The 24684-nt window shown below is 43.1% G+C and overlaps 3 protein-coding genes across 4 annotated transcripts; 1 reads left to right on the top strand and 2 right to left on the bottom strand.

Annotated features, from left to right (window-relative positions):
- Positions 1–6702: 6702 nt before the first annotated feature.
- Positions 6703–13799, top strand: LOC118388538 (transmembrane and coiled-coil domains protein 2-like). The gene is made up of 5 exons (XM_035777719.2): positions 6703–6906; positions 9643–10017; positions 10691–11304; positions 11702–11837; positions 11971–13799. The coding sequence occupies exons 1-5, from the start codon at positions 6889–6891 to the stop codon at positions 12268–12270; spliced, it is 1443 nt and encodes a 480-aa protein (XP_035633612.1). The 5' UTR covers positions 6703–6888; the 3' UTR covers positions 12271–13799.
- A 645-nt stretch (positions 13800–14444) lies between these two features.
- Positions 14445–22574, bottom strand: usp49 (ubiquitin specific peptidase 49). 2 transcript variants are annotated; one of them, XM_035777716.2, is made up of 7 exons: positions 22430–22574; positions 21031–21144; positions 19374–20846; positions 18960–19170; positions 18149–18257; positions 17757–17962; positions 14445–17273 (listed from the first exon to the last, which is right to left on the bottom strand). In XM_035777716.2, the coding sequence occupies exons 3-7, from the start codon at positions 20775–20777 to the stop codon at positions 17170–17172; spliced, it is 2034 nt and encodes a 677-aa protein (XP_035633609.1). In that variant the 5' UTR covers positions 20778–20846; positions 21031–21144; positions 22430–22574; the 3' UTR covers positions 14445–17169. The 2 variants fall into 2 exon arrangements, with proteins under 2 accessions (XP_035633609.1, XP_035633611.1); XM_035777718.2 differs by lacking the exon at positions 22430–22574 and adding an exon at positions 21449–22423.
- Positions 22575–22900: 326 nt separating this feature from the next.
- med20 (mediator complex subunit 20) lies at positions 22901–24662 on the bottom strand. Its single transcript, XM_035777715.2, has 4 exons — positions 24540–24662; positions 24080–24225; positions 23688–23941; positions 22901–23577 (listed from the first exon to the last, which is right to left on the bottom strand). The coding sequence occupies exons 1-4, from the start codon at positions 24551–24553 to the stop codon at positions 23356–23358; spliced, it is 636 nt and encodes a 211-aa protein (XP_035633608.1). The 5' UTR covers positions 24554–24662; the 3' UTR covers positions 22901–23355.
- Between the last annotated feature and the right edge of the window lie 22 nt (positions 24663–24684).

The following is a 24684-nucleotide window of genomic DNA, read 5'->3' as shown; positions in this document are numbered from 1 at the left end:
CTGCTGCTGCTGTTGCTCCTGCTGCTGCATCTCCTGAATGTAGTGAAGTAAAAGTAAATGTTGTCAAAAATATGATTAGCAAAGTACAGATACCCCAAAAAACGACTTAAGTAGTGCTTTAAAGTATATTTTTACTTACGTACTTTACACCACTGCTACTACATCATACTAACATTGTCCCTATACCCATCATGAGGTTGCTACAACCTAGCCTATGAATGATAGTTTACAATGTGACAGACAGTGCCACATGGACAGACAGTGACACATTCAATACCTCCTTGCACACTCTTGCCTGCATCTAGCTGATCTAGGGCGTAATCATTAGTCCAACAGTTGCAAACGAGAGTTTCTATTGGACAAATTCAGGTGTGTTTATCCCCACTTCGTTCCGTTTGCTTCCGTTTAAGATTTGTTTTCAACAGAATTGGCATAATGAATACACACGTAAACAGTTCACTTTCATAGCAGCCACGTTGTGTTCCTTCTTGCATCTATACGCTCTCCTCCTCTCACTTTTTCCCATTTTGTGGCGGCAGGTAGCCTAGTGGTTAGAGCGTTGGATCAGTAACCGAAAGGTTGCTAGGTCAAATCCCAGAGCTGACAAGGTAAAGATGTGTCGTTCTGCCCTTGAACAAGGCAGTTAACCCACTATTCCTAGGCCGTCATTGTGAATAAGAATTTGTTCCTAACTGACCTATTTAAATAAAGGTTAAATAAAATAAAAATTGCTTGTGGACTTCAATGCACATCGCCTGTATGTGTCCAGGTGAAAAAACCTTTCTAAGCCAAACCATATCATAACCGCTACACACAGCCTACATTGTTGTCACCGTATTAGCTAAAGTAACATCATAGTCATCATAGTCAATAATATATAAAAAAGACAATAAATACAGCTGGGCATAAAATAAGATGAGTACATAGACGCGCACTGATATATCATAGTCTTCATATATCATAGTTTTCCTGACAATACTTTTATTGTTCCTAAACAAGATCAATGGGGGAGCTTTTTGACCTGCATTTCTTCACTGTTCTTTCAAGAGCAATGACACACCTGGCCTCTCGCCTGCCTATCAGATAATACCTCTATCTTGTTGATATACTGTATATTGAACATTGGTGCAAGTTAGTAAACCTGTTAAACAAGTTAGTAAACCTGCTACAATCATGCAGTAACATTACAGTGTACAGTCAGTAAGCAGTTTAGCACTTACACCGGCAGGTCCCGGTGGTAATAAATGAGTAAAACCAACAGCTTACCTTGAAGAATCCAGTGTTGTGTTGGATAGTCAAAGCCAGCTAGCTAACATAACTAGCTAACATAGCATCGCTCTGTTTGAACAGGGTGTTTGAGTAGGCTAAACTAGCTAGCTGCATTTGCTAGCTAAGTAAGTGAAACTGAAAGCGGAAAAAAATGTCTCTCTCTTGCTAGCTAGCTGTAGCTTATTCTTTCAGATCTAGATTAATTCTCCGATCCTTTGATTGGGTGGACAACATGTCAGTTCATGCTGCAAGAGCGCTGATAAGTTGGAGGACGTCCTCTGGAAGTTGTCATAATTACTGTTTAAGTCTATAGAAAGCGGTGAGAACCATGAGCTTCCTAGATTTTGTATTGAAGTCAATGTACCCAGAGGAGGACGGAAGCTAGCTGTCCTCCGGCTACACCATGGTGCTACCCCACAGAGTGCTTTTGAGGCTACTGTAGACCTTCATTTCAAAACAGTGTGTTTTAATAAATTATTTGGTGACGTGAATATATTAAAAGTAAAGTTTTATCTAAAAAGGATAACTTTTAAAGTGTTTAAAAATGTTTTTGTTGACTATGAAATTCACTGAGGAGGAGGGTCCTCCCCTTCCACTGGCATAGGCCTGTGTGGCCACACCACACATAGAACAATGAGACAGATATTTTACCGGATGTATAAAAGTGAAGTAAACGCTTGCCGTTTACACTCACTACCAATTATGGTAGTGAGAGGAAGCCCTGTGGTTGGCAGTGGGAGAATTGATTTTTGCCGACATCCTGCAACTTTTCTCATTGATCAAACATTGATCTCAATACAGTTTTCTGTTCCTAAAACTAATATGTTATGAACAGAGTGGACAAAGTATTGTAGAACTTTGCCAAAGTGTTCAAAAATCTTGTTGTTTCAAAGGGATGCAAAGGCAAATCGAGTTACTGTACACGCGTACTTCACAGAGTAGGCGTTCCCTAATGGAATTATTATTATTATTATTATTATTATATTTGCTCGAACACGCCAATAGGATCTCGCTAGCTTGTGTTTGGCTCTACCCACCTCCTTGCTTGTTCTGTACAATATGACTCATTTGTCCCGAATAGAAACGACAGGCTGTGGTTTATCTTGGGTTAGTTATAAAAATCTTTTGCCACACTATAGGACGACTTCGGGGAATGATGATCGACAACAGTATCAGAAGAAAAAATACAGCCAGACTGGCCTGCTACTGTGCCTTTGTATAATCTGTTGAGAGTAGACCCACAACTGATCTAAATGGAATGAATGGAACGAAACGTTCAAATAACAGGGCTTTAGCGCCATTATTCAAATGAAATTTCCATTGCCGTTTACAGCTTAGAGTAGAATTGTTCTCATTTGCACTCACTTGAAAACAATACAATTATTCATTGGATTGTGGTGTTGTAGATATTCTAGGTAAGATACTTGTATTGTTTGTAAACAAGATCAATTTGGGAGCTTTTTGACCTGCATTTCTTCACTGTTCTTTCAAGAGCAATGACACACCTGGCCTCTCACCTGCCTGTCAGATAATACCTCTATCTTGTGGATATACTGTATATTGAACATTGGTGCAGATTTGAATGATTTTATGTGTGGTATGACTGCTATTTAACCTATTGTAGATCTGGACAAACGATCCAACTACCGTTATTGTCATTATAGATAGAGCGCAGGATAGACAGTTGACTATACCTGTGGTATAGTATGTGCACGTAAAAAGGGTAGTGCATAAGGGAAGCACCAAAACACCTTGATAGAGGGCGTACAAACAGATGAGGAAATTGGACTATATACCGTATAATACATGATAAAGTAAAACCTGTAAAATGGCAATTGTAAATCAGAAAGTATTCATACACCTTGACTTATTCCTCAACTTGACATAACACACTGTACCCCATAATGACAAAGTGAAAAGATTTTTGTAGAAATCTTTGCAAATGTATTGAAAATGACATACAGAAATATCCTATTTACATAATTATTCACACCCTGAGTAAATACTCAGAAAAGTCTCAAGCTCTGTTAAGTTCGGGATGGGGAGTGGCGGTGAAGAGCAATCTTTAAGTCTTTCCACAGATTCAACCTGGGCTTTGGCTGGGCCACTCAAGAACTTTCACATTCTTGTTCTTAAGCCATTTCAGCATTGCTTTGGCTGTATGCTTGAGGTCATTTTCCTGTTGGAGCATCATTTTTCGCCCCAGTCTAAAGTCGTTTGCACTCTGAAGCAGGTTCTCATCAAGGATTTGCCTGTATTTGGCTCCATTAATATTTCCCCTCTATCCTTAACAGTCTCCCAGTCCCTGCCTCTGAAAAGTATCCCCACAACATGATGCTGCCACCACCATACGTCACGGTAGGGATGGTGTTAGACAGGTGATGAGCTGTGCCTTGTTTTCTCCAGACATAGTGATTTGTATTCAGGCCAAAGAGTTAAATTTTTTTGTCACATCAGACCACAAAATATTTTGCCTTATGACCTCAGTCTTTCACATGCCTTCTTGCAAACTCCAGGTGTGCTGTCATGTGCCTTTTTCTCGTGAGTGGCTTCCGTTTGGCCACTCTCCCATAAAGCCCAGATTGGTGAAGTGCTGTAGAAACTGTTCTCCCATCTCAACCAAGGAACTCTGTTCTGTCAGAGTGGTCATTGGGTTCTTGGTCACCTCTCTGTTCAAGGTCCATCTTGGTCAGAAGGCCCTATGGTGCTACCCAGTGCAGCAGAGAACACCACTTCTGACCTCTCTGTAGACTCAGGGCAAGGACCCTTACCAAAATGTACTGTACTGATGGCAACACTTATTTTTTACAAAATAGCAAGAAATGTTAGTTACTTCCATCTAGCAGACAAAAAAACAGTGAATAGTTATCCAAATCTAGCTTTGTGCATTACAGTACCTGGTATTTCTTTCTCCAGTTCAGCTACCAAGCCCCCACTCACTTTCAGCCTGGCCTCCATGGCTATAATGACATAAATAATTGAAGGATATTTATCAAATAAAACAACAGTAGTTGACTTTATATATATATATCTGACTGTACCTTCATTATAGATGTATATGCTGAGTTTGTCCACCACACCCTCTGTGACGCTCAACTTGACATGTGTGTCTCTCAGCACTATGCGTTGCTCCACTACCATGTCTCTGACAGCCAGGAGTTCAGTCCAGATGTTGGTGGGGCAGCTGTTCATTTCATCCATTGGAGCTGCAAGGACTTGACTAAGGGGGAGGAAGAGGGGAAGAAAGAGAGCAAGAGCAATGACCTACTTTGTGTTGTTCATGTTTCTGATGCTGTCTCTTCTTGTTGTGTGAGGTGCTCTTATGCCTCTGCTCTGCTCTGCTCCTCACTTCTGATGAATGAATAACTGGGAACGGGAAAGGAAAGGGGGTAACCTAGTCAGTTGTACAACTGAATGCCTTATTTGTCATATGCGCCGAATACAACTGTGAAAGACTTACTTCCAAGCCCTTAACTCTTCTTGAACTGCACTGTTGTTTAAGAAAATATTTACCAAATAAGCTAAAGTAAAACATTATAAAAAGTAACACAAAAACATAACAATAACAAGGCTATATTACAGGGGGTACTGGTACTGGGTCCGTGTGCGGGGGTACAGGTTAGAGGTCATTTGTACATGTAGGTAGGGGTAAAGTGACTATGCATACAGAATAAACAGCGAGTAGCAGCAGTGTAAAAACAAATGGAGAGGGGAGATCAATGTAAATAGTCCGGGTGGCCATTTGATAAATTGTTCAGTCTTATGGATTGTGGGTAGAATCTGTTAAGGAACAAGGAATGGTGATGTGAACTTTAGTTCTGTGTGGATTTTCATGATTGCTGATATCTGTGATATGATCCTCCAGGATGTTGTCGTGGAAGATTCAGAATTTGTTGGTAACATATGTAAGATGTTTTATATTCATCAAATGTGTGTAAGTTACTTCTCATCAGAATGGTATTTTTGTATAATACTGTGGCGAGGTTGCAGTTATCTGTTCTATGTCAAGACTAAGTTGCATGGGGAGCAGAGAGGGGAGAGGTCAAAGTGTCATCATGTGTAAACATATATTTTACTCCCTACCTTTCCCAGTGGGGAAAGGAGGGTTGCAGTGTCTGAAATCATTCTATGCTCCCTCTAATGTTGTTTCTATCTTAACCTATAGCCTCATTCTCCTCTCCGTGAGTTTGTCCAGGATTGTTTGTATTTAGGGTTGGTTGTATCTAAATGACAATTTGATATATGCCTGTTGATATGGAGGATTGGTTTATGGTTCTGGGGTTTGAGTAAGGAGACAAAGCTGAACAATTTATTATGTCTATGCTGTCTGGCTATGTGTGTTCTTTGCTATTAAAGGATCTCAGTTGCATTGTAAGGGGGCTCTCAGAGAATTCATGTAGAGACACTGAATTTATCTGAGAGTCACAGGATTGTGATAGAGCTCATATAATTAAAGATGGACTTTTATAACTAACTCTGACTTGTGTGTGTGGTTTGCTCCCATGATTTGGTAGATAGAGGAAATTTCCACGACAATGTGTGCAGGTTATTGTATATTGTTGAAAATAAATGTTCATCCAAAAAATAAAAACCTTTATTGTGCTTATTCATAAAGAACCCTCAATAAAAACAAATGATGTTATAAACATAACGGAGAATGTAAGTATGACTGTGTGAGACATAGGCTATCAGTAATAAATAATGTATCAAACATGATGTATCAAACTGTTAGAGTAATTCAATAATTTGACAGTCAAAGTTATCCATTGAAAAATATTGTATTTAAAGCATTGTCATCAAAGTGGTGAAATCCTCAAGCCAGGTACTAAAGTTACTTGTGCCTTGGTGACCAACTCGTTGTCAAGATGACAATAACTAGTTTACATCCCCCTTTTCCCCAACCTTTCCATTCAGGAAGTCTGAGGAGAGCTCCTGACAACCCTCCAAATCCCTACAGACTCCACAACCCCTTACCACAGAGAAATAAATACATATATAAGAAATAAGGGCATCAAATATGAACCCCTCCATCACAAATAGACTATTATTAGTTCTCTGTTTTGGAATCCCGCACCAAGCACACTATAACCAGTGTGTATTTATATTTTCCTTTTGTATGAAAATGGTTTTCATTGTATATCGGCCTGTATAATGCTGCTGCATTGTGAGACACTGAAGATAGGGAACTCATTTTTAAGCCTGGCCGTAGCTCCACATTCTTTACAAACCACTGCAGCAGCCCTCCATAAACATGTGTGGGGCGGTGTATATTCAGGGTTTAATGGATGAAGGGGCTGCGATAGGTCCTGACACAAGTCCTTCTGTTCTCCCATCCTCCCTCCCCCTCTATGCTTCCCTGGTCTCAGCCCACACAGTCACGTGCACGCGTGAGCTAAACTGTCCCCCCCCATCTTCTGTGACTCAGCTCACGCAGCTGCGATAGAGCAGGGTGGCTAATGTTTGAGAAGGGGAAAGAGAGGGAGGGAAAGAAAGAAAGAGAGAGACGCAGAGGCAGACAGAGCGAGCGTACAAGATACAAAAGAGAGCAAGAGCAGAGAGAGCGAGCGAGAGAAAGAGAGATGGAAGACAGGGAGGCTGCAGACATCTTTGCTATCAACAATGGAGCATGAAGCTCTGGTAAGGCGATAGGCTGACATTGGGGAGGGGAGTGACATTGAGGAGAGGGGGTCTCGTGTGACCACGGGGAGGGTGGGGGGGTGAAGGATGGGCCTCCAACATAGACCTGCAGTGGCACTGCCAATCTTGGATTAAACAGTATGGTAATGTTCTAAAATTAATCTGTCACTGCACAGGTTTTGTCTCATCATCCTTTTATGTTGACGTCCATTCTCATTGACACGGTGCATGTCTCCTCCTCACATGTGAAGACCACTTTTTTTATGCCACAGCCGTCTGTCATCCCCCTGCTTCTGCTCTGGTTTCCAGGAACATCGGTCATTGCTGTGTGTGTGTGTGTTATTTTTGTCTTATTATCCATCCAGAGAGGAATGAACATTGTGTATTTCTTCCCTTCTTCATCCAGTCTGTAACTACATAAGCTTTTCATTAGCTCTCATTGGAATAAAATGAATAGATGAATTTGTCCTTTAAAATCATATGCTTATGTTTCAATACAGCGACCTGATTGTAACCTACTTTCTTAAAGTGTTGCCTGCTTGTCAGTGGATCTGTTAGAAAATACTTCAGGGCTGTTGGGCTTATCTGAGACCTCTTTCACATGCTAGTAAAATGCTAATAAAGCCTCAGTGGCCTGACTCGGTGAATTAGGGTAGCACTAACTGAAAGATGTGTGGTGTCAGTTGTCTTCCCTGGTTCCTGTCTGCTCTGCTGGGGTTGGTGACAGTAATGTTGTGATGTCTGCCAAGTCAACATGGGGTAATAATTAAACACAACAAATCCCCCATCAGAAACAACTAGATGTTTTTTCATCCTATGTAAACAGTCCACAGATGGTTGTCTTTCAGTTAGATCTTGTTACGAGCTTCATCACTGAGGGAGATTAGACCCATTGTTTGTTGAGCTGCCTGCCACGTTGCAGGGTTGAAGTGATGGAGTACCCTCCCAGGCTTATGTCATGCAGCATCACATCACTAACTCATACATCACACAAGCTTCAAAAGGATAGAATTGGTAGTGCAGATTTTTATACAAAGCAGGCGACTGTTGTGTTTTATTAACTAAAATAGCTAATAATCATGGTATGCATCATTGTCTTAGGCCTAACCCTCATCATCACCATCATCAGGGCAATGTGTTAAGATATTCATGTGAATTAAAATATACACGATATATACAAAAGTATGTGGATGCCCCTTAAAATTAGTGGATTCGGCTATTTCAGCCACACCCATTGCTGACAGGTGTATAAAATCGAGCACACTGCCATGCAATCTCCATAGACAAACATTGGCAGTAGAATGGCCTTACTGAAGCGCTCAGTGACTTTCAATGTGGCACTGTCATAGGATGCCACCTTTCCAACAAGCCAGTTTGACAAATTTCTTCCCTGCTAGAGCTGCCCCAGTCAACTGTAAGTGTTGTTATTGTGAAGTGGAAATGTCTAAGAGCAACAACGGCTCAGCTGTGAAGTGGTAGGCCACACAAGCACACAGAACGGGACTGCCGAGTGCTGAAGTGCATAGCGCGTAAAAATTGCCTGTCCTCGGTTGCAACACTCAATACCAAGTTCCAAACTGCCTCTGGAAGCAATGTCAGCACAATAACTGTTCGTCGAGAGCTTTCTGAAATGGGTTTCCATGGCCGAGCAGCCGTGCACAAGGATAAGATCATCATGCGCAATGCCAAGCCTCGGCTGGAGTGGTGTAAAGCTCGTCACCATTGGACTCTGGAGCAGTGGAAACTCGTTCACTGGATTGATGAATCACGCCTCACCGTCTGGCAGTTCACCCCCAATGCATAGTGCCAACTAAAGTTTGGTGGAGGAGATATAATGGTCTGGGGCTGTTTTTCATGTTTCGGGCGAGGCCACTTAGTTCCAATGAAGGGAAATCTTAACGCTACAGCATACAATAACATTCTAGACGATTTTGTCCAACTTTGTGGCAACAGTTTGGGGAAGGCCCTTTCCTGTTTCAGCATGACAATGCCCCCATGCACAAAGCGAGGTCCATACAGAAATGGTTTGTCGAGATCGGTGTGGAAGAACTTGACTTGACAACTACATCGGACACCTTTGGGATGATTTGGTACACTGACTTTGAGCCAGGCCTAATTGCCCAATATCAGTGCCTGACCTCACTAATGCTCTTGTGTGGCTGAATGGAAGCAAGTCCCCGCAGCAATGTTCCAACATCTAGTGGAAAGCCTTCCCAGAAGAGTGGAGACTGTTATAGCAGCAAAGGGGGGACTAACTCCATATTAATGGCCAGGATTTTGGAATTACATGTTCGATGAGCAGGTGTCCACATACTTTTGGTCATGTAGTCTATATAGTTTGCATTTACATCTACAGTATGCACTATGAAAACCCTTTTATTGAGTAAACTGTGATGGGAATGAGATATGTTTATTAAAGTTAGTGTCCTTAGTTACTACATCCATTTTGGTATCATAAATGAATGATATATACCCATTGACTTCTTGAAGATAAAATATATAAATGCCTCATGAGTTCCCTATCAGAACCCAAAATATACAGGAAACTTGTTTTTCTCCGATGTTTGTAAACAATGTAAATGTAAACAAACACTGTATAGCCTCCAAACATGGCTAGATGGTCAGTCCTTGCATCCATAGCACTGTTAATGAATTTGAGAGTGGTTACTTCACATCAATCATGGCAACCACTTTCTTTCTGTCTGTGCACTCTGTTACCCCCCCTTCCCCGCTTAGCTGGATAAAAGCGAAGTGACAACGTTGTGCCTGCCTCCCTCAGCCAGCCATGGTGGCTCTGACAGTAACATCAGCTTGGATGGGGCCGGGGTGGGGGCTGAAGGTTCAGGGGTCGTCGATCCACAACGAACACGGCTCGCTCTGGAGCACCTGCAGCAGAAGATCCTGAAGATCACAGAGCAGATTCGCATAGAACAGGAGGCGCGAGATGACAACGTAGCTGAGTACCTGAAGCTGGCCCACAACGCAGACAAGCTGCAGGCCTCGCGCATCAAACAGGTGTTTGAGAAGAAGAACCAGAAGTCTGCACAGACCATCGCCCACCTGCACAAGAAGCTAGATCACTACCACAAGAAGCTAAAGGAGATAGAGCAGGTGAGTGTGTGTGTGTGTGTGTGTGTGTGTGTTTTACCCTGACTGCTGCTTTCTGATGAGATGGCACATTGTCACTTTCTAAGTAGGGTTGGATGGTATCTACATTACCATATTGATTCCCATATAATTTTTGTGGAAGTAGTGCCGTAACAGCGAGTAGTCAAAAATACCTATTTCAATACCTGGGTTTGAAAAAACAAGACATGAAATGTCACTTATTCACTACCTAAAGAAAAACTTGTATAATAGAAAAACAAATAAGAATGATTAGCTTTATCTTTCAACCACTACACACATTGATTGCAGGTATTTATTTAAAATGTACAAATATTGACCATTTCCACGGTATTGTAAATCATATCACCAGTACTTCAAAATATCCTGGTATACAGTATTATCACATACTTGCCCAACCCTATCCCTAACTAGATTATCTGAGTATTCGGTTCAGACCTCTTATTGATGTGTTTATGTTCTCTGATCTCAAACCTGTTGTCTCACCTCCACCATTCCACTTTTATTTCCATCCCTTTCTCACCACTTCTCCATCCATATATCTACTGCTCCTTCACATCCTGTCAATCTATTTCCCTCTTCTTCCCCCTGCCCCATTTCTTTTAATTTCTCCCTCTCATCTTCCATCCCCCCCGCCCTCCCTCTACCCTCCTTATAGAATGGTCCAGCTCGTCAGCCTAAGGATGTGCTGCGGGACATGCAACAGGGGCTGAAGGACATGGGGGCCAATGTACGAGCAGGGTTCCATGGCTTTGGCGGGGGTATGGTGGATGGGGTCAAAGGAGGGGTGGAAGGGGTCAAAGGAGCTGTGGTGTCTAAGCCACGGGAATTCGCCAGCTTGATCCGCAACAAATTTGGCAGTGCAGACAACATCTCCCACCTCATAGAGGACGGGGTGGGAGGGCACTCGGAGGACGTGCCTGCTCAAAGAGCCCTGAGTGGCAGTGCCACCCTGGTCTCCAGCCCCAAGTACGGTAGCGACGACGAGTGCTCCAGTGCCTCCTCTGGCTCAGCACCAGGCAGTCACTCAGGTTGGGCCGGGGGAGGAGGTGGGATGTTGGGGCATGGGCAGGCTGGCCTGGGGAGCCCCAGATTGGAAGGGCACCACCACCACCACCACCACATCCACAGCTCCTGGGACACTCTGCTGGAAGGCCTGCAGGAGATCAAGGCCAGCCAAGCCCACATGGAGGATGCAATCGAGGACATGAAGAGTCAGCTGCAGAGTGACTACTCCTACATGACCCAGTGCCTACAGGAGGAGAGATACAGGTACAGACCAACACCTTGGCCAAGACACAGAGTATGAAATAAGATTTGGTGGTATACATTGTTCTCACACTAACTGCTGAGCAAGCTGATTTGTTTTTAGCTTGTTTCAGACCAGCAGTGTAAATCATGTTCAGTGTTTTCACTACATGATTTATGCTGAATGATATTCATGAGGATAATTAAATAGGTCAGTAAAACTGGTACAACAGGTTTGGTACATTTCCAATGGTCAAAATCAGAAGTAGTTGTTTTAACACATCAAATAGATTCTCAAATTAAGTGGATTGAGTGACACCTTGAAAACACCATAAATATGTACAAATCTTTCTCTAACTCGTTGAATTGGTCTTCACTTTGCTGGTCTAAATTATACATTTTTATCTATCTTTCTTTTTAGGTACGAGCGACTGGAAGAGCAGCTGAATGACTTGACAGAGCTGCACCAGAACGAGATGACTAATCTGAAACAGGAGCTGGCCAGCATAGAGGAGAAAGTGGCCTACCAGTCCTATGAGAGAGCCAGAGACATTCAGGTAGATACTTGGATTTACAGTATAATATGTAGTAAGATAGCACAATACTTTTTCTGTGTGACTCCAGAAATTAACCCCTAATTCTGTTGTAACTTTGTGTTTGTGTGTGTTTGTGTGGTGTGTATACATGCAGGAAGCAGTGGAGTCGTGCTTGACTCGCATCACTAAGTTGGAGCTCCAGCAGCAGCAGCAGCAGGTGGTGCAGTTGGAGGGTGTGGAGAACGCCAACGCCCGTGCCTTACTGGGCAAACTCATCAACATCATCCTGGCACTCATGGCTGTAGTGCTGGTCTTTGTCTCCACCCTGGCCAACTTCATCACCCCACTCATGAAGACCCGAGCACGGGTGGCCGCCACAGTCATGCTGGCCCTTTTCCTGTTCATCCTCTGGAAGCACTGGTACTTCCTGGAGCTGTGGCTACTGCCCAGCTGAGATCCCCACAGCCAATCACCCACTCCCCTGTGTCTGAGTGACCAGGATGTGGACAGAAGGACCACATTGATACACTAAGCTGCCCCAGACAAACTAAAAGTCTGGAACCCAGTCATATTTCTGAAAGGGAACCGTTGCACTTTTTTCATAGGGTTTATGCTTGGAGAGTTGAACTTATGAGTGTTGTAAGGCACAAAACCTTTTCTTTACAAAGCAACTGATGAAGACTCCCGTTGGATGGCAGATGGTGGCCATTTTTGGTTGAGAGACTTTTTAGGAGGTGATTTAATGGTGATTACAAGGAACCAAAGAAACTATCTGCCTGGTCGCTTGGCAACTCAAGCATTTGCTCTTTCTCTTGACTAATCTAGTGGCGTCAACTCACCATCGTAGTCACAATGATTTCATTACAATTTGGGAATTAATGTTGAAATTATTTAACACATCTCAAAATTGTAGTGTAGGCCAACACTTAAAAATGATAATAGATAGAAAAACAAATTATGCTTTGCTAAACCACATTTGCTGTTACAGTTCCTTTGTACTGAGCCAATTGTATATTTGCAGGACATGGCTAAGCAAAAGGATTGCTTTTTTTCTGAATGTTAGGGTATGTACTACTCATGCATGTCCTCACTTGTGCATTTGTACCTGTGTGATGCACTTGGCATGAGTAACATTCCAACACCAACAGAAATAGACGTTGCTCTTTTCTCAGTATTCTGTTGTTTATAGACAGTTTGTACCTAAATGTTCTTCTCCATATTAATTCTAAAACAGTCAACTAAATCACTTCTGGTGTTTAAACTACACTTTTTGGGTGCATCAATCGTTTTCGTCTCTTATGTGTGATGTAAAGGAGAACTTGAGGGCCAGGATGTATTCTGGTGAGATGGATCCTCACAACTACTGAATGATCTATTAGCTATTCTGAGCATCAATGCCATTTCATAACCACTGTTGTAGAGCAGCTAAGAATCTATGTAACGTCAGATCCACAGCACGTTTGACCATTGCTTCCATATTTCTATCCAGTTTGCTAACTCCATCACAACTCTGTTCCATTCTTAATAAATACATTCTGAAACTATGCTAATGTTGCATGATATTGGAAAGTCGGATGGTTTTCATGGAACTGTGTATATCTAACAGTATCGACTACAGAGAGAAGAATAATAATACTAAGTAATCAGTGACAACCTGTGATCTGTATCATGAAAAAGGTACTAATTTTAAAGACGGTCCCTCAATGTACCCCCCTGCAAAATTGAACTCCAGGCTGGTTCAAGCTAAAAGGTTTGTATATCAACTCCCTGTAGGAGACAGTTTGTTTAAGCAGTAACCTATAATAAGTGCATATTTTTACTAATCGAGTGTCCATCATGGGGCAGCAGCGTAGCCTAGTGTTTAGAGCATTGGACTAGTAACCGAAAGGTTGCAAGATTGAATCCCCGAGCTGACAAGGTACAAATCTGTCGCTCTGCCCCTGAACAAGGCAGTTAACCCACTGCTCCTAGGCAGTCATTGAAAATAAGAATTTGTTCTTAACTGACTTGCCTTGTTAAATAAATATATATATTTTTTAATTCAGTGTGGGCTGGGTTGTTTACAATTGGTTTCACATCTAAAATACTTTATGTGCTTACAAACATGCCGTGAACAGCCTCCAAAAATAATTCTGTAATCCTTTAATCCACATATGTGACCAGGTAACCAATTGGATTTCAAATGGTTTGGGAAAGACAACACATATAGGTTTGTTCTGTTGCCAAAATGTATGAGTTCACTGTTCTTAGCAACAGTACAAAATAAACTAACTATGGAAAACTTAAAGGAGAACTGAGCCCTAAAAAAATGGATTTCATGGTTGTGCAGTTTGACCTCCCTTGATCAATTTATAAAAATAATATCCACAAGGAGGTGCCTTTGAGCAGATGAAACTCACCTATGGGATTGTGGATATGAATATTATTTTTGTAAATTGATAAAGGGAAGTCTTACATGTTCAAGGGAATTCTTATTTGATGTGCGAGTAGTTACCTGAAAAATCCACTCTAGAAAAACGCAGTAAGCTAATATAGTGAGAAACACTGACAGTTTAAGACAGCCCATCAATCTAAGCGGTTACAGCTGGTAGTACATTAAACAAAATATGCAAGTGACAGACAAAAACGTAAGTATTTTCTTGTTTTTTAATCATTGTCAGGCAAACCCCATATGACAATTACATTGATGACAGGTGCTTTTACAATACAGAAGAGATCATGACAGGCCAATGGAAAGGCCATACCTGACCTTAAAAAGTAAGACATTCATCGTCATTAGATTATTCCAACTTTACAGTTCACATAAATGAATTTTGTACACTGAACAAAAATATGAACGCAACATGTAAAGTGTTGGTCCCATGTTTCATGAGCGGAAATAAAAGATCCCAGAACTGTTCCATACACACAAAAGCATATTTCTCTCAAATTCTGTGCACAAATTGGTTTACATCCCTGTTAGTGAGCATTTCTCCTTTGCCAAGATAATCCATTCACCTGACAGGTGGCATATCAATAAGCTGATTAAACAGCATGATCATTACACAGGTGAACCTTGTGCTCGGGACAATGAAAGGCCACTAAAATGTGCCGTTTTGTCACAACACAAAGCTACAGATGTCTCACATTGAGGCAGCATGCAATTGGCATGTTGACTATAGGAAAGTAGATGAAACTGTGGGTTTGCACAACCAAAGAATTTCTGCACAAACTGTCAGAAACCGTCTCAGAGAAGCTCATCTGCATGCACACCATGGTCTTGACCTGACTGCAGTTCAGCGTCGTAACCGACCAGTGGGCAAATGATAATCTTCCATGGCCACTGGCATGCCAGAAAAGGGTACTCTTCACGGATGAATCCCGGTTTCAACTGTACCGGGCAGATGGCAGACAGTGTGTATGGCGTTGTGTGAGTGAGTGGTTTGCTGATTTCAACGTTGTGAACAGAGTGGCGGTGGGGTTATGGTATGGGCAGGCATAAACTAGGACAACGAACACAATTGCATTTTATCGATGGCAATTTAAAAATGCAGAGATACCGTGCCAAGATCATGCGGTCCATTGTCGTGCCATTCAGCTGCCGCCATCACCTAATGTTTCAGTATGATAATGCACGGCCCCATGTTGCAAGGATCTTCACAGAATTCCTGGAAGCTGAAAATGTCACAGTTCTTTCATGGCCTGCTTACGCACCAGACATGTCACCCGTTGAGCATGTTTGGGATGCTCTGAAGTGTACGACAGCGTGTACAGGTTCCCGACAACATCCAGGAACTTCACACAGCCATTGAAGAGGAGTGGGACAACATTCCACAGGCCACAATCAACAGCCTGATAAATTATATGTGAAGGAGATGTTGAGATGAGGCAAATAGTGTTCACATCAGAAACTGACTGGTTTTCTGATCCACACCCCTATTAAAAAAAAAAAAGTATCTGTGACCAACCGATGCATATCTGTATTCTCAGTCATGTGAAATCCATAGATTTGGGGCAAATTAATTCATTTAAATTGACTGATTTCCTTATATATAATCTAACTCAGTCAAATCTTTGAAATTGTTGCATGTTGCGTTTATATTTTTGTTCAGTGTATTTGATTCATATCAAGACCAGCAGTACAATAACTCTTGAGAACCTGGCAAACTAAGACCCCAAATAGAAACAGCAGAGTAGAAAAAAACAACATATTACAAAGCTGAAGAATTCCTGATTTTATCTTGATTTCATGTCATGATGTCACACATATATTGCTTGCAGGTGCTCCACTCCAGTGAAATGGATACTCCTCTTAACCCAAACAATTATCCCAACAACACACTCTCCAATATCTCAGTCCTTTGTTCATTCTTCCATCCATTTCTAACCATGAACAGAGTTACAGTGCACCGGACTCCAACCAGAGCCTAAACTAGCCTCTACAATTAAGGTAGGAGGAGAAGAGAGCTGCCACATGACATAGAAGTCAATAAAAGATCAGAAGGAGCCCATTGATCATGGGATCAACGACCTAAGCCCCTCCTCCATAAAGGTGCAGCATGAAGCCAGTTGGCTCAATACAATTCCCATCCATCTCCAAAGTAGCTTTCTGCCACACAACTCCATACCTCTGTTCAAGGTAGGGAAACGGAGTACAGACAGGAATATCTACACACCATCTATACCGTTCATTCTGTTGGCCCAGACCAAGGCCTTACAGCCTGAGATATCCACAGCAGAATGAGAGAGGTCATAGTGAGATAAAGATGACACTGGGTTGGAGACTAAAATGCCCTTGGCTGACATCTCATTGTGGTTGAGAATACAGAACAGAGGTAGGCTAGGCAACATTGGTTATGGAGTGTCTGATAGTATCTGCAGGCTTGCCGTAATCCACCCAGGCTCTGAATCACCTGATGCAATTAATAATCTCTGATCCTGAGCCACAAAGGGAAACTCAATAAGTTTAGCCACAGAATAATTCCTATTCCGTTCCAAATGGCTGGTGTTCATCATCCCAGGAGGGAGATAAACATTGGTGGAGGATGAGGCAAGTTATCTCCTATAAAATGTAAAGCACTTTGACACCTGGTGAAATATATAACTAACCGTGATCAACATTGCCTTCCCTTGTGGTACAACGTTCAGTAGCTCTCACATGGCTGTTAGCATACCAGACTCAACAAATGTGGGCTGAGGTGTTTAAAGCCAAGGGAAATCTAGGTGTAAACCAGGATGTAGCCTGGTGGAGGAAGTGTAACATGCCCAGGCAGACCTCTAGGCAACAGACACAGATATAGGTCTCAGTCCCCCAGACCAGGTAGACATCAGTCAGGTAGTACACCCTGGTCTAGGGTGTAGGAGGGAGAGGGGCCTAGGCAGACCTCTGGGTATAGAACAAAATGTAGGCCTGTGTGTTGCACACCTCCTCCACACTGCACACGTTCATCTCAGAGTCATTACAGTGGACCCAGAAACCTGGAAACACACACAGGTAGAGGGCTGGTTACGGCTTGGTAAACTGTGCCACCTACAGTCCCAGCAGCAACTCATGTAATCTCACAGTATCAGCTTATATGGGGCAACAGGTAGCCTAGTGGTTAGAGCGTTGGTCTTGTAACCGAAAGGTTGCAAGATCAAATCCCCGAGCTGACAAGGTAAAAATATGTCGTTCTGCCCCTGAATAATGCAGTTAATCCACTGTTCCTAGGCCGTCATTGAAAATAAGTATTTGTTCTTAACTGACTTGCCTAGATAAATAAAGGTTAAATAAATAAAAAAAATACTCTGAGCAAAACATTTATGAGAGTCAACTGCACTACACAACTAAACATTTGACCAATTCATCAGGTTTTTTAAAAATCTGAAAAGACCAAGTGAAAATCCTGCCTAAACTACAGGCTATTCTAAAACAGAGTTATTAGCTTGGATGCAAGTGTCTGGTATCTTGGTCCCACTTACCTCCCTCAGTGTTGTAGCAGTATGCAGTGTAGTGCCCTGAGCCAAAACCTTTCCCGTGGTGCATGACTACAGCAGATAGGTCGTAGGTGTAGCCCTCTCTGTGAACCGACTGTCCTGAGTCTGTGCAGCAGTAGGGCTCTATGTTCAAAACCTGGTCAAAGGCCACATGGACGCCAATCTTCTCCCTGTGGTTCCGGCCTGACCATCTGTCACAGAACAGGGATTGGTTATCTTATGCTTGTCCTTGTTACAAGACATCCCCTTGCAGAAATATACAATCATACCAACTAAACCATAACACACATTTGGAAACCAAGAAGGACAGACAATCGGTGGGTGTAAATCTCGACTGTCTTCAAATGCAGTAGACAAACTGGGTGTTTGAAGCTAACCTGAAGCGTTTGAGGTGCAGCCGTAGAACCTGAGGTAGGCGGTAGATCAGCAGCTGCTTACATGCCTCTGACAGAACCAGGGGCTTGTGGGACGTCTTCCGTCTTTTCCCTGACAATTATAAAACATACAGGTCACAGACGTGTAACATGCGTGTGACATGGAGGTACAGGACGTGACCACTAGAAAATAAGAACTATATTGTGATTACCCCAAAAGCACAAACTCAGTTTCACTTTCAATATCAAACAATTGGCTAATTAGTCAAATAAAGTCTAGCCCGAAAAGAGAGAAACACACAATAGTGCTCCCCAGCGTATAGTCCTAGAAAACAGAATTTAGTTACATCGGGTTCATTCAACCATTCCTATGGGGAAACACATACTTAGGATATCTTATAGGTTTTGTTCTATGAGATAATATCAGTCAGTTAACATGATCTTTATTAATTATGACGCCGTTGTGCTTTTAAAAAAATTAAATGCTTAAAAATTCAAAAACTGACTTCAGTTTGAGTTGATTATGATCTCATAGAACAAAATGTAGAAGATCTCCTAAGCTTGTGCTTATCACAGACCTTATTTTCAGCATGTATCCAAAACCTACAAAAACATGAATTACCCCATAGGCTTTGTCTAACAAACCATGGCGGCATTAGTGCCTACAAAAAGACGCCATTACTATTGCGCTCTATAGGCCTACTTCCCTAACCATGATTCTGGTCGAATAGCTGAATAAAAAGAACAGCAAAATAAAGTACAGGGGGATTTGTCTATTCCATTAACAGACATTAGTCTCTGTCCCAGTACTAACTGTTGCAGTGGTTGCAAGCATAGATGCTGCCCTCCAGAGCCTCTGTCTCAGTGAACTTGGCCAGCATCTCAGTGAGGGAGCAGCTGCGCTGGTAGGCCAGAGACGCAGCCGAGCCCTTCTCCGTGCTGTGGTAGCGCTCCGGGAACTCCAGGGACAGGTCCCAGAATGGCTCCACCGTGTTTGACTTGTGCTTACAGGACAGACAAGTCACCTGGAGGGATAAAGGGATAACCAAGCAAACATTTCACCAAGGGGTTATTGTTTGAAAACCCAGACAGAGCCGCCATCTAAGTCCTGGTTTGCAACTGTGATTAATAAACAAGTGACTACCCTCAGCCATGATAGGGTGTTGAAGGTCAAACCTAAATGAATGTGTTGAGTACTGTTGTCATGGGAATGAGTAGAGTCCCTTACCTGGCTGAGTAGCTGTCCGTGAAAGATCGTGTTGAGGACCTTGAGCACCTGCTTGGACAGCTTCCTCTGGGTGATAGGGATGACGATCCTGCGCTTGCTGCCCTCTGACTCCAGCTCTTGCTGCACCTTGTCCAGCAGCTCACACAGGAACTCCTGGGCATCCTGCTGGTCGTAGCCACGGAACGCTGGGATCAGGTTCCACACAGAGTGCAGCATGGCAAAGGGCGACACCAACGACCATCGGCCAGACCACATGACCCTGAACAGTGTGTGTAGCTCGTGGCACAGTGACATCTGCTGGCGGGTGGAGGATCGCGGCTCCTTGGGCTGGACCAGCTCTGCTGCGTTTAGGCAGGGGGGCGAGCTCTGCTTGCTGACAGCAGGGAGACCCCCACTGGCTGCCTTCCCCATGCCACGTCCCAGAGGGCAGCCTGGTGTGACTGCACTACCACTCCCCACCACAGCCCCAGCCACACCCTGGTTTGTCTTGGCCAGCAGCTCCTCAGTCTCACACATGTCCAATGTGAGGAAGCACTCCCTGAATTTCTGCAGGTGGCTCAGCACCTGTAAGATAGAGTTCATGTAGCACGTGTTCCCAAGGTTGCGTAGCCCAGTGACCCCCGGGGCTAGTCTACGACGGGTCGCTTTATGGGAGGAGTAGTACCTCCGTACTTTGAGTTTACGAGTCCTGCCATTGCTGGGGGGCTTCAGGGATAAAAGGGAGGGTTTTTTGGGCGGAGGCAGACGCTCCGGAGGGTCGCGGAACTTCAGGGGGATAAGTGTGATGGTTGAGCGGGGCGCCTGGGTGAGCAGCCTGGCACTCTTCCTGGGCGGCACATTGGCCAGCTCTCCCATGAGTCTCCTCTTCATCTCATTTTTCTGGCGCCGGACCTCCTCCTTCTCCTGCTCAAGTTTCTCCTCCCGCTGGCTCTGTTCCTCCTGCTGCCGGTTCCTCCAGCGGCGCAGCATCTTCCCCAGCAGCACCTTCCTTCGGTGCCACAGGGCCGTCTGCATAGCAGGCTGGGGCCCGCTCTCACCCACCCAGGGGTTACAGTCACCCCCTGCAGAGGAGCGCAGGGAGCGCCTGCCAGGGCTACGCACAGTAGAGAGCGCCCCCCGCAGGAGCTTGAGGTCTCCTTCAGCATTGTCGTTGAGCACATAGTCTCCACAGGCGAAGCAGAAGACATCCAGCTCCCGCACTTCCATGGCCAGGGGGTGGTTTGACTCCTGGAAGTGTTTGAGGGAGTGCTCTTCCATGAAGCGGCCACAGGCCACGTGAGAGCACTTGAGACAGGCCCACACTGACTCGGTGGTGCAGCAGTCCATGCAGCGCCATTTCTGTGAGTTGAGGATGGAGTGTTCGTGGCCGAGGCGAAGACGCCCCACGTGCTTACAGCGGTCCATCTCTCCAAATGCACATGTGCCTGCCCACAGCGTCAGGACACACGCCTCTGTGCCAAGCAGCAGCTCATCCTGCAGGAGGGAAAAGGAGATCAACTTCAGTAAATCACAGGGATAGAAATCAACCGCTTCATTTCAGATATGCTAAATAGAAAATGTGTTCTCTATTTGAACGTAAACTGGCTGGTGTAGTGTGTGGAAAAGATTGAGGACTAAGAATATGAACTTGCACACCATGTAAGCTTGTTTTACTTACTGTAAAAAACACTGCGCGCTGATTTAGGTCAGTGTTCTTTCAACATAAGCAAAGGGACCTTCACAGGTGCAATCAATCAGCTTCACTCATGTCTGGTTCGGGATCCTGAATAAACTGAAAATAAAATCGGAAAAGAGGTTGTGCCTGTATAGCGAGTTTTTTTTAACTTAGCAGTTGACAGATTAAGACGTTAATTTGAGCAAAGCAAACACGTTTCTAACTAACTTAAAGCATGTAGCTAGTTCACTATGTCTGAACATTTACTCGACAGTTTCTTAGCAGAATTTAACACAGTTTATAAACCAATCATAATCATGTTAGGCAATTGAGTTGAGCAGTTTAACACTATTAGTCTATTTTAAAATTAAGAAACAATCGATTTATCCATAACAACAAACAAAGGAATCAAACTGCATACTTTTTCTGCTGGTCAACATGCATTGGTTTGGCGACCAATCATTTCGTTCGATTCAAACTACTAACTAGTTAACTTAGGTTAGCAGTTTTCCATCTTGGCTTGCCAACTTGCACCAGTTTTGCCATATAACGTGGCGTCTCGGCTCGTGCCACAATGAAAATGTAACGTTAGCTCCTCACTCCAGCTGACCACTCGACGCGGGTTAGAGTATGTTCTTGTTCACTTAACTGGCAAGTTCCAACTTATTGTCATGTTTAATTAGCTTTAACGTTACCTAGCTCGCCAATAGACAGATATCTAGCTACTTGTTGGTAACGTTAGCGAACGTTAACTACCCAGCTAGCTAGCTATGATGGTTAGCTAGCTAGGGCGATTAAGTTTTACAACACATTCACTGTATTTCTTCAATCATTTGGCTAATGGTACAATAGCCAACATTGTGATCAAATAAAGAAAATGTCAAATGTCTTCATAATGTTGTCCCTTATACCGGTGTAATGTATTTATTTAGTTTAACACATTGCAGAGAAACAATAGCCTGATGGCTAGCATTTGCTAAGCTAGCTAGGCTTGCTAGCCATCAGAACAAAGACTAGTCTGAAATCCACACTTGTGAACACTGAACAACTTCTAGTTGATATGGTTGACTACACGGAGGGGGTGAAAAAAAATCACTGCGGTTTTGTCATCTAACTAGCTAGCTTGCTAGCTAGAATCCACAGAGCCGCAATGTAAACAAAGCTAAATGTGTCGTATATAAACTTTTGAGTACATCTTCAAACAACACACCGGGAGGTCAACATACAAATAAAGTCACAGATACTCAGAAAACCTGCAATGTAGCTATCTAGCTAACCGTAACATGAACCCATAACTTTCAGAGGTTGACTAAACAGTACGCGACAATGTCAGTAGTTGATCCATAAAATAACTGTTTGTTGTATTTGTAAAAAATACAAAATGAATTTCGCTTCTATTTACCGCCATCATCTGCACGCGAAAGCTGTTTTAGACCTCGAGACAACCGAACTATTTCGGTCCTGGAATCAAGTCATTCTGATTGGATTGAACTGATCCCTCTTCCGTCGAGCTTTAGCTCTCATTGGTACACAGGATGTAGCGTTCATTACTATGATCGTGAAAAGATCCAAACTGATCGGATGGTTATTATTACCGTACCAAACCATTTTTGTTATTACCCATAGTAGTCCTCATGAGCTCAGTTGGTAAACCCTATGTCATTTTTACAAGTCATGGCTTTTCACCTGGAGACTGATACATTATTGGCATACTTTTTCCATTCATAACAACTGACAAAGTCCCCTATAAACCATTCATGACAGGACTGTATTTGGTGAAAAACACCAGCAACAGTATACAAAATATGCATATGGTTAATAAATCTAATATATTTCCAAAAATACTGTTATGAAAAAGAGGATCTTAATCAAGTAAGGTAAACATAGGTTTATTGAGTAAAAACAAACAAACAGTGTTACTAAGTGTTGTCAGACAATTTTTTTAATCAAAAATAACCAACTATTAGTAGGACCATAATGCCCAGATACAACATTGGTATCTAAACTGAAGGTCCTTTAAACCGATTACTCACAAGGATAATCCACAAGACACATTTGGGACACATCATTATTCCTTCAAGAGTTCAGACTTCAACCAGTAAGGTTTTGTTCTCATTTTTGCCATGATATATTCCTTGCAGTGGTTGTGAAATGCTTCAAAAAGTTTGAGTTGCTGTACTGACACTCAGTACAATTTAAATTACACAACATTGTGGTTTAAGATTACATGTTGCTTGTGTTGGGGTGTGGAGGAAGTACTGCTGTACTCTTGGTGGTGCTTCTTTATCGGCTGAGATTATCCAGGACATTCCTGCTACCATGAAGATGTCATCGTGTGGTCCCTGGGAGCACCTGCTGTTTGCGCACTTTGCTGAACAACTCCAGGTACTGGGTCATGGTGTCAACACAGTCCGCGGGCACATAGAGGCCCTCAGGCTTGGTGGCGAACACAGAGGGCAGCTCCGGGATGCTGGGGCCCAGGAAGCTTTGCATAAACTCTTTCATCAGGTTCCAGCAGTCCCCAGGGACCACACAGGGACAGTACTCCACCTAAACAAATAATGAGATTTGATCGTGGACATCCGTTTAGAAAAAGTGTAACACAGATCAAAAACCCCCTTTACCCTCCATTTTGATAATTGTCTGTACAGACCACTCACCTCTACTGATATTCCCCTCGCGCTGGAGCTCATTGTTACTGCTCCAACCTTTATCAGGAAATCACAATAGCGGTAGCGGGAACCACGGCTCTCTACCTTGTGCCCCTTGGCGTTTTGGAAGTGGCTTTTCAGCTTAATCATGAGCACGTCAAAGTTTCCATCTGCTGTGAGGCAGGGACCTCCTTCGAACAGGGCTAAGCAGCTCAGGGGGGTTTCTGAGTTATGCATCACATACAGGAGTTTGGTGGGCTGGCCTGTGACAAACAGAGAGGAAAGAAATATGGTTGTTGCCCCCTTGTGGGTATTTGAATGATGTAGTCCAATGAATTACATGACAAGATATGAAAGACAATTTTGTTTATGTCATAGCTTTGCAGTACAACTTTAGTTACCGCTGGCATTTCCTGTGGCATGGTACGTCTCACAGTCCACAGTAAAGTTTCCCTGCTTCACAGCGCTCAACTGCTCCAACTTCTTGTGCAGAATGTCTATTGTCTGCTGCACACTCTTTCCCTCTGCCAAAGGCACCTGACACACACTAAGCAAGGGAGACAGCACACAGAGTATAACTGTTAATAACATTAAGATATTGTTCAGCATTAACTTACTGATTTCCAAAAGTCACATATTGAAACAATGTCAGATCTGAATGGTGATGTAAGATGATAGGAAGCTTGGAAGAAAAATCAACCAGGTGACAGATCATTGAGTTGTGAACTGTTTCATGTGGATCCACATGGGATCTACGGCTATGTAAAATACCAGGTGTGATAAGTAACGTAGCTAGCTAGCAATTTATTTTTTGTTAGATACAAGTTTGATTTAAAAAAAGAGCAAACAATAGAATCTCACCAAGTCACCCCCATTGATTCAAGACGGTTGTTATTTTCTTACTACGAAAATGTACACGCTTCCTGCTGAAAAACGGTCTGTTTCCGGTATTAGGAGGAAATTAGGTAATCTGTCTGCGCCTACGTTTTTCTCGTGCGAAGAACAT

The sequence above is a fragment of the Oncorhynchus keta genome, chromosome 10, assembly GCF_023373465.1.
Source record: "Oncorhynchus keta strain PuntledgeMale-10-30-2019 chromosome 10, Oket_V2, whole genome shotgun sequence".
Classification (NCBI taxonomy): Eukaryota; Metazoa; Chordata; class Actinopteri; order Salmoniformes; family Salmonidae; genus Oncorhynchus; species Oncorhynchus keta.
The sequence above is the reverse complement of the archived record's forward strand: the minus strand, read 5'-3'. Positions and strand labels throughout refer to the sequence as shown.

Coding starts and splice junctions, on each gene's coding strand:
- usp49 (XM_035777716.2), bottom strand. CDS start 20,777: ATGGACCGCTGTAAGCACGTGGGGCGTCTTCGCCTCGGCCACGAACAC. Junction 19,171..19,373: donor ACGGACAGCTACTCAGCCAG/GTAAGGGACTCT, acceptor TTATCCCTCCAG/GTGACTTGTCTGTCCTGTAA. Junction 17,963..18,148: donor CTGCACCTCAAACGCTTCAG/GTTAGCTTCAAA, acceptor GTTCTGTGACAG/ATGGTCAGGCCGGAACCACA.
- med20 (XM_035777715.2), bottom strand. Junction 23,942..24,079: donor TGCCACAGGAAATGCCAGCG/GTAACTAAAGTT, acceptor TGTTTGTCACAG/GCCAGCCCACCAAACTCCTG. Junction 23,578..23,687: donor CGAGGGGAATATCAGTAGAG/GTGAGTGGTCTG, acceptor TTATTTGTTTAG/GTGGAGTACTGTCCCTGTGT.
- LOC118388538 (XM_035777719.2), top strand. Junction 11,305..11,701: donor CTACAGGAGGAGAGATACAG/GTACAGACCAAC, acceptor CTTTCTTTTTAG/GTACGAGCGACTGGAAGAGC. Junction 11,838..11,970: donor AGAGAGCCAGAGACATTCAG/GTAGATACTTGG, acceptor GTATACATGCAG/GAAGCAGTGGAGTCGTGCTT.